This window comes from Callospermophilus lateralis, chromosome 16, assembly GCF_048772815.1.
Source record: "Callospermophilus lateralis isolate mCalLat2 chromosome 16, mCalLat2.hap1, whole genome shotgun sequence".
NCBI classification, from domain to species: domain Eukaryota; kingdom Metazoa; phylum Chordata; class Mammalia; order Rodentia; family Sciuridae; genus Callospermophilus; species Callospermophilus lateralis.
In genome coordinates, this window is record NC_135320.1 from 72,676,651 (window position 1) to 72,685,892 (window position 9,242).

Sequence of the window (9,242 nt, forward strand, 5' to 3'; positions counted from 1 at the left end):
CCCATCAGCTAAGCATAAGTTAGGAAGTAGAAATTACGGTGGCAAATGAGAGGGTGGCGTATGCCCCATTGAGAAGGGGCTGCCCTTACCCAGCCCCTGTCCAGTGGCCATCCAGGCCTGGTGTGATCAGGTCTTCCCCTTGTCCAAGAGAGGCCCCAATCTGGATTTTATCTGAAGAATTTCTATTTCTTTATTGTTGGTCAATTAAAACAAACTATAGACAAAACCCAGTGTGGTGATGACTCATTCTGAATGTGACCCTGTGTGATGCAGAGACACATTTAATCTTGGGGAACCTGTGAAGGGTGAGCTGGAGCTGGACTTCCTGGAAATTCTTGCCTTCAAAATGACTGGATTATTTGGCAATACAAAGAGGAAAGAAGAATCAAGCTCTAAAGACCAACTCTCTGGTATGGGAGGGGGTGAAATTCCTCCCATTCTTTGGCTGGAGAGTCTGCTCTGCAGAAGAAAAACAAAAAAACAAAAACAAAGCTCAGGCTAATGCCTATGTGAAATTAGAGCTAAACTGTCCTGTGCATTACTGTGACCCACTTGGGGAGGAATTAGAACCTGCTGCATGATCTCCATTATGACTCTGACCTTGACCATGGATGACAACTGCTGATTTTATATAAGACATGCCCTGAATCCAAGAGGAAAGACTAATGAAAAGGAACAGGAAAACTGGTGATCATGGGGTGGCCTTGGGCAGGTGAAACACCTTAGTGATGTAAATTGGGGAGTAGAAAATTCAAGAAGAAATAGCAACTGTTCACTGAGTAAATAAACAGTCTGCTTATGACCTTCCACTCTCTATTCTGTTTTGTATGTGACCTTGAAGGGAGTGTTTTTAAGGAAAAAGATGAATAGAACCCAGCACTACTGTATTGCTTGGTGTTAAGGAAAAGGTTTTAAGTGCATTCTCTAATCTGAACCTGTGAGGATGAGCATGTTTACCTGACTCTTTTAAAAATAAGACATATCATGTTATTGTTTGGATGTGAAGTGTCCCAAAAAACTCATGTGTGAAACGATGCTAGAAGGTTTGGAGGAGAAATGATTGAGGAGGAATTAGTCCCTCATGGGATTAACTGGGTGGTGGCTGGAGGCAGGTGGGGTATGGTTGGAGGAAATGGTTCACTGGGGGTGTGGTTATGGGGGATATATTTTGTATCTGGCAAGTGAAGTCCTTTCTCTCTCTCTGCTTTCTGATCATCAAGTGAGCTGGTTCCGTCTGCCACAGTCTTCACCATGATAACTGCCTTTTCCTTGAGCCCCTAGGAATGGAGTCTTCTGTCTGTGGATTTGGACTTCTGAAACCATGAGCCCCTAAATAAAACTTTCCTTCCCTAAAATTGTTCTGGTAAGACCTTTTAGTCACAGCAACGAAAAAAATGACTAAAACATATTCTGAGACATAGAAGAACAGAAGTGATTGGATTAAAGTCGTCCATCAAAGGGGCCAAGGCTGTCAATCTAATTGTCGGATTCTAAATCCCACATCTTTTCTGCAGAGGCAGAACTGACCTTTTAGTACTTTCAAACTTGGTGTACCTAAGTAGTAGGTATAGATTGTTTGGGACTTAATATAATGTTTAAATTTAAATTGAAATTATCCTCTGTTATTGTTTAGATGTGAGGTATCCCATCACCCTGCTCCCCCCAAAGCTCATGGGTGAGACAACACAAGAAGGTTTAGAGGTGAAATGATTGGATTATGAGCTTTAACCTAATTGGTGGGTCAGCCCCCCAATAGGTATTAACTAAGTGGTGCCTGGGGCTGGTGGGGTGTGTCTGGAGGAGGTGGGCCATTGGGCATGCCTTTGGGGTGTATATTTTGTGGTGTGGAGCAGAGCTCTCGACTTCCTGGTGACCATGACCTGAGCCTCTTTCCTCCACATCTCTTCCACCATGATGTCCTGCCTTATCTTGGGCCCTGAGGAATGGAGTCAGCCACCTGTGGACAGAGACTCCTGAAACCATTAGCCCCAAATAAACTTTCCCTCCTCTAATTTTCTTGTCATATCTTTGGTCACAGCCATGAAAAAACGGACTACAACACCCATTCAGAAAACACCTAAAGGGAAATGGTAGTTTCAGAATGTTTTTGTATTTTCCACATTGTTTGGTTGAATCCTTCAACACTAAATTAATTAATAACCAGTTAGGAGCAGGAGCACACATTAGTTACTCAGGCTTGTACTAACAGGAGTGAGATGATGAGAACCACAGATATGGGACTCATCACTCAATTAGTTCATCTCAACCATCTTCCATCCTTCCTTTTCCTTCTTTCTGTTTCTATCCCTTCTCCTGCTTGCTGTCTTTTCCTTCTTCCTATTTTCTTATTTTCCCAGTGAGAGGAGAGATTTATATGGAGCAAGAAGACCTTCAGACTCAATCCTAATTGTGCTGTTTTATTTATGCATTTAGTTATTCAGTTCATTCAACACTGAATATGTATAAGTACTGCTGCTATAACAAATAAGCACAGACTTACCAAACTTAACTGATATATACAGAGTGGGCGCACATAAATGAACGGTGCTTGTCATTGTTTTGTGGTTCCCTCTCCTGCCCATAGGTTACCACTCACTGTAAAAGTTAGCCTTTGTTAGCCTCATCCACTTTTCTGGGGATAGGAAGTAGGGATATGTGTAGAATTTATCATTACAACTGGTACACTTCAGCCAGGTGTGATGGCACATGCCTGTAATCCCAGTGACTCCAGAGGCTAAGGCAGGAGGATTGCAAGTTTGAGGCCAGCCTTAACTACTTAGGGACATTTTGTCTTAAAAAAAAAAAAAAAAAAAAAAGTAGGAGTGGGGTGGGGATTGTGAAAGTGGCTTTCTTGGTAAAGTGCCCCTGGGTTCCATACACAATACTGGAAAAAATGACTGGACCCCTTGACAAATGGAAGGAAGTACTAGGAAGCACTATTAATAATCATGTAGAAACAATATTTATAAAAAGAGAACTGTTTAGAGAACACTGGACCATAGGGTCTTCTTGTCTACTGAGTCCATATGAATAATTACAGCCATAAAAAAAAAACACAGTGACTGTAAGGAGACATTGCATCTCCACAGGTTTGGAGCACTGTAACGAAGCTTTGTGTATTTCATCTTCTTTAATTCTTGCAATAACCTCATAAGGTAGGTAACATCCCTATTTTAGAATTGAAGGAAATAAAGCTCAGAAATTTAAATAACCTAGCTTAAGGTTCTGAGTTAGGATTTAAGCCCAATTTTGTGAAACCCTAAAATAAATGCTTCTTCACCAGGCACATTATTGACGTACACCTGTAATTCCAGGAACTCAGGAGGATGAAGCAGGAAGACTGTAAATTGTTTGCCAGGGCAACTTAGACCCTGTCCCAATTTAAAAGGGGGTGGGCCTAGTATTGTAGCTCAGCAGTAGAGCACCCCTGGGTTCAATCCCCAGTACTGAAAATAAAAACATAAAATACATGTTTTTTCCCATCACAATGCCAGGAAAAATGTGGCTTTTTGGAGATTGTTGAATTGGAGTTGTCAGTGGGTTTGGATGGATATTTTAAGAATGACTTACCTGTTATGGCTGCACACTATCTTTATGAAAGGTCTGTAAAAACCTTGCAGCTATAACTGATGTTCTTTCTTTTTCTTGTTCCTTTAGGTCTGTCAGTTCGTCGTCTCTGTCAATGGGCTCAATGTGCTGCACGTAGACTACCGGACCGTGAGCAATCTGATTCTGACAGGCCCACGGACAATTGTCATGGAAGTCATGGAGGAGTTAGAGTGCTGAGCAGCTGTCCCTCCAGGCCTCCAGTGGCCCATGGGTGACCAGAGTGACACAATAACACAATGACAACACTTCATGCGAATGGATGGCTTTGGACATAGGACATTTTTCTTTGTGCATACACATCTTAAAATTGAGTTTCATACACTGTTTGAATGTGGAAGAACCGGGTAACACATCTTTTTTAAAAAAAGTCAATGTAGAAAACATTTGGGAACTAGAGTTTTCCTACATGATGGAATTGCCTTATTAGATTTCTAGGTGTAGTTCTCATTCATCTTTTTTTTAAATCTTAGTTTGCAGAAAGTTGTTAAACTGTTTTTCTACCCAGAATAGCAACATGCTAAAATTCCCCTTTTAGGAGTCATTAGTTGTTACAGACTTTAAATTGTACTTTTAAGCTGAGCACAGTAGTATGTACCTGTAGTCCCAGCTACATAGGAGGCTGAGGCAGGAAGATGGCTTGAGCCCAGGGATTCCAAGGTCACAAGGCATGATCCCATCTCAAAAAACAAAAGCAACAAACAAACAAAAACTTCCACCCAAATTAGCAGGGAATTGTTTAATCAAGGGTCTAGATTTCACCAAGCTTCAAATGAAAGTGACATCCATAGGAATATGACCTGTTAACCAGCATTTCCAGAAAGGTTCTAAAGCATTTAAGTGATTAAAAGCCATTATAAAATGACAAATTTCTTAATTACTGCCTTCATATCAACTTTTAACTTAATGTTAATTAGGACATTAGATTTAAAAAAAAAGAAAGAAAACTTGTCATGCTGTGAGCAGGTAGATAGGGAAATATTGATCTTTTACTGAGATGATTATTCTTCTTATGAGCCTAAATCATTTGGTTCTATAAATCAGCTATAACCATTTTCTAGAATTAATCCTAAATATATTGAATGTGAAAAGAAGAAGTTTGTGCATAGACGACACGTGAAGCTCAAAATCAAGCCTTCTAGCAAGGGTTTTACTTTGCAAGTGTCCACTTTTAAGGTAAATATTCTAGAACTCAGCTTCTGTGTGATAAAACTTGAAACTCTAAATTGCTTTCTCAAGCCCAAATTGTTACTGGCCTTCTAATGCAACATATTCCAAGGACATGACATGTTGCTCATCAGGGGGATTATTTTCACTGAAATTGCCATCTGGGGTAGGGATTTTTCATCTTCGTTGTACATATGCATGATTCCTTTTTTGATCTAGGAAAGAGTACATCTTGCGTCTTGGTATGTAGAGGTAGTTCCTCAAAGTGCCAAATGAGGGAGTCTGGGAATGCTAAATTCTTTTTATCTTTTCCCATAAACAACAAGATTGCTTTCTTAATATGCTCTAACAAAGTAAGAGTGTTGTACCTCAGTCATTTCTTGGTGATAGGTTATCACCATACATAGGTACCAGCGGATGGGAAAACATGCTGAAGATTTTATACACATATATATATATATATATATTTTTCCTGGTAATCCAACTTTTCTAGCTGTAGTCAGAGGATAGGATTTTGAAGTGATATTGAATGTCTAGCATTAATATTGTCAGTGTATATTTGAGAAAGATGATTGCCTCCACGTGTGTGTGCGTTTCTACTGCATGTCGGGCTCTGTGCTGTGGTATTTGCGGTGTATGATTTCCTTCCTTCCTCATCACAGTCTTTTGAGGTAGATATCACCACCCACATTTTTTCCGATGTGGAAACTAAGTCTGAGCAAGACTGAAGATGTTCTCTAAGCTCAAACAGCTGCCCAAACTACTGCATCATCCAGCCTGAGTTCAAACACCAGGTAGTTTCATGCTAAAGCCCGAGTTACCCCTCCCCTCCAAACGTTCCCCATGTAGGGACCTTATATTGGAAGCTCTCCTATGCCAGGTGCCATGCTAACACTGTACATGTTTGTCTTTAATGAGCTGTGAGGTCAAGGCCAGAGTTATCCCCATTGTACACGTGAGGAAACCCCCTTGTAAAGAGGTTAGTCGTATGCCCAAACCACACAGCTAGTCAGTAGGAAAACATACCACCTGGGTTTTTTTTTTCCATTTTTTATTAGCTGTTTATATGTGTAGTAGTTGGATACCACCTGGTTTTTAACAACATTTCTTGTAGCATCTTTTAAAGATGGGTCTTAGATGCTTTGTTTCTCCAGGTCTTCATTAATTGACAAGAAAAGAAAGAACGCCTTTCAAAAAATGCCGTCTTCTCCCCTGCTGCTTGTACATTTTACTGAGATCCCAAGGCCCACCGTCTTGAACCCTGGGAAATATAACTTCCCTTTAGCTAATCTGAGCACCAGAGAAGCACCTGTACTCCACACAGCCTCCTCCTGCCAGGGAGCGCAGGCAGGCAGGCAGGCAGGCAGGGAGAGCAGGTTTTCTTCTTTGGTTCTCATCACCCTCAGTTTAAAGGCCAAATGCCAGAGGGTCTCTTAAGGCCACAGGAGCTTTACGTTAGCCACTCCTCGGCCCACCCCAGGGTCCTCGTACATGAGTCGCAGTGAATGCCCCTGTTTCCCAGGTCCTCATCTCACTCTCTTCAGGGGTTGCACCTGCTGTTTCTCTTTCCTAGAAGGTTCTATCTCCTTCTTTACCCAGGAATCTCTTTCTTCTTATTAACCCACCCCTTACATATTATCTCCTCTGAGAAGCCTTTGTTGCCAGTTTCCTAATTCTGGCATTCATGCCCCTTCTCTGAATTCCTACAAACCTTGAGTAAGTCCCCACCCCAACCCCGTTATAGTACCAATGACATTCCTTTGAAATTGCTCTGCCTCCGGACTGTCTCCCAGCCTAGAAGCTGAGCATCTGCAGAATAAGGATGTCTTGGTACCCAGGAGGATATCCCTTTACCTAACATGGTTCCTGACACAGAGGAGAATTCCAGCTGTTTATTGTTGCCCAACAACCTCCCCCTAAATTTTTTTGCTCCCGACCCTACGGGTTGTCGTCGGTTGGGGCAGAATTAAGCTGAGGTGGCCCACCACTGCCCCACATTTGTGGTTAGTGAGCAGGTGGTGGAGGCTGCTTGATCTTGGATGGTGCTGCAGTTTCAATCTTGAAAACCCCCGAGGTCCCATGTGTTGATCCCCAGAGTGATAATATTGGGACAAGGGTGGAAACTTTTGAGAGGTGGAACCTTGTAGAAGGTCCTTAAGTCATAGGAGTATGTCCTAGAGAGGGTCTGTGAGGCCCTAGCCCTTCCTCTTTTTCTTCCTAGCCATCAGTTGAGCACTTTTGTTTCACCATCTACTCCTGCTGTGATATCCTGCCTCACCATAGACCCCAAAGCAATGGCCGATTGATGGCCTGGAACCTCCCAAAATGAGCTATAGTAAACCTTTTCTCTTTATAAGTTGATTATCTCAGGTATTTTGTTATACTGATGGAAAGCTAACACAGATGGTCTTATGCATATGTCTTATAGTGGGCTGGGACTGTGGGCCAAATTGCCTACATTTCCACTTCATTTGACTATTCCCCAGAACTAGCCCAGGCTGAGATTAAATATACTGCAATACCTTTCTTCTACTTGCTTAGAAGTTACATAGTTTAACTTCCAGACCATTTTATGAGCCAAAAGGAGTCATAAAGTTAGTCCAGAACTAAGGGGTGGGAAACAAGATGCCTCCTTTTTATGGGTCAATTTCAAAGAATTTGTAGCCATTTTTAATCCACCTAGAGTGGGACACCACCCCCCCCTCCCCCCCCCCCCCCCGCCCCATTTGTTAAATAAATCCCAACAGGTAACCTAGCTACAGAAAGCTGTTCTCTATCCAGATGCAAATTACTAGTCAGCATCCTGGGTAGAGTACAATATTGAATCAAAGCTGTTTCTAATGAAAACTTCAAGTCAGAAAATCCTAAAATGATAGTGCTATGGGAGGCCATGTGGGGCATGGCTCAGTCTTTTCATTTGATGACCAAGGAAACAGAATGGTCACGTGACATGCTCAGACCCATGAAGCTTGCTGGGTGAGAGCTTAGGCCAGAGGCCCTGCTCCTCCAAACCAGGGCCTTTGCAGTCCTGCTGTGTAGCCCAGGGTAATGTTGCCAGAATGGGCCTTTGGCTTGCGGGTATTCAGCAAAGGAAAGAGGTCTGTAAAGGCAAGGGAATAGAGTTTTAATTGATCTGTCTTGAATTGTTAAATCATATCATAAAACAATAAGTATTCTACCTGATATTTTCACAGTTTTCTGCTTTAAAATTTAAAAATCCATTTTTAAATGTAGCACAAAAAATATCTTAAATGAATAAGAGCAATGTTTCTAGGAGCTTTTATTTCGTGTGTGTGTGTGTGTGTGTGTGTGTGTGTGGACTGTGCCTTCCCCACATAGGGCACAGGTATTGTGTGAGGTTTTACTCACACCGGGGGGCCTCTGATATCTTTCTTTGCTCCCTGAAAACACTTTTGACTTTTCAGGTGTTTGTGTATGTGATGAGTTTATCTTTTGGTGATGGGAAGGAATATAGTTTTTGTTTCTTCATTAATTCAATGTGTGCAAATTTGAAAGCCATGTTTTGTTATAGAGAGAAATGCAGCTACCTTCTGGGTTGAGTCTTGAGGTTTTATTTGTAATCTTTGTTAAACAATTGTATAAAATTAATAAGACGTTAAGTTGAAAAATGGGGAATAACTTGGAGATGATAATCATTATGTGTGTGGATTAGTGTGGTCGACTTCACACCATCTTATAAAAGGTGGCTATACCACAGGGACAGGTAATTCATATTTAAAATGTTACTGCTGAAAGTTTGTTCATATTGGAATCTCACATTTTTAAATACTGTTTCCTTTCAAATGTATTGTGAAAATAATCTGCTGTCTTAAAGAGAGACCTGTTTTAAATTGTTGAGATTAACTATTCTCTCCTGTTGAGTATTAATCCTGTTTATTTTTTTTTATTATAAATGATCAGAATAACTCTAGAACATGTTGGTTTTGCTAATTGGTTGAAATCTGTCACTGTCATTGACCATGGTTTTAATCACTTAAGGCAGATTTTCAGGTGCAATGTGTCTTTCTTCATTTCAATACCAAAACACAAATGCGCTATGTACCAAAATGAAGTTCATTGTCAAAGATAGCATATGGTATTGTTAAATGAATTAATAAATGTACTTAATATATATCTTTAAAATTGGGTTGAGATTTATTTGCCCTTTATTAAAATGGTAGTATAATACTTAGAATTATTTTATAAAAAACAGAGGCATGTGGCATGAAATAAATGGAACATTTTTAAAACAATGACTTTAGGGTTTCAGCTTTTCCTGTCATTTAAAACAAATTAGCCAATTTTTGTTCAAAGAAAGGGTTGCATTATAAGCTGATCTACTACTTACTTATCAGAGAAAACACATGGGACTCATATCTAATTCTCTAAGGTAGCCAAAAATGCCATTTTTAAACCTACTTCTTGATGGATGTTTTCTGGAGGTCTTTTGCCTGGAAAAAAAAATATGC

General features: G+C 40.6%; 1 protein-coding gene across 1 annotated transcript in view; it reads left to right on the forward strand.

Moving 5' to 3' along the window:
* Positions 1-8,916, forward strand: part of Deptor (DEP domain containing MTOR interacting protein) — a 140,534-nt gene extending 131,618 nt beyond the window's left edge. The window contains exon 9 of the mRNA XM_076835416.2: positions 3,658-8,916. Within this exon, the coding sequence (XP_076691531.1) occupies positions 3,658-3,786 (129 nt within the window). The 3' untranslated portion in view covers positions 3,787-8,916. The remainder of the gene's footprint in view (positions 1-3,657) is intronic.
* Positions 8,917-9,242: the final 326 nt, after the last annotated feature.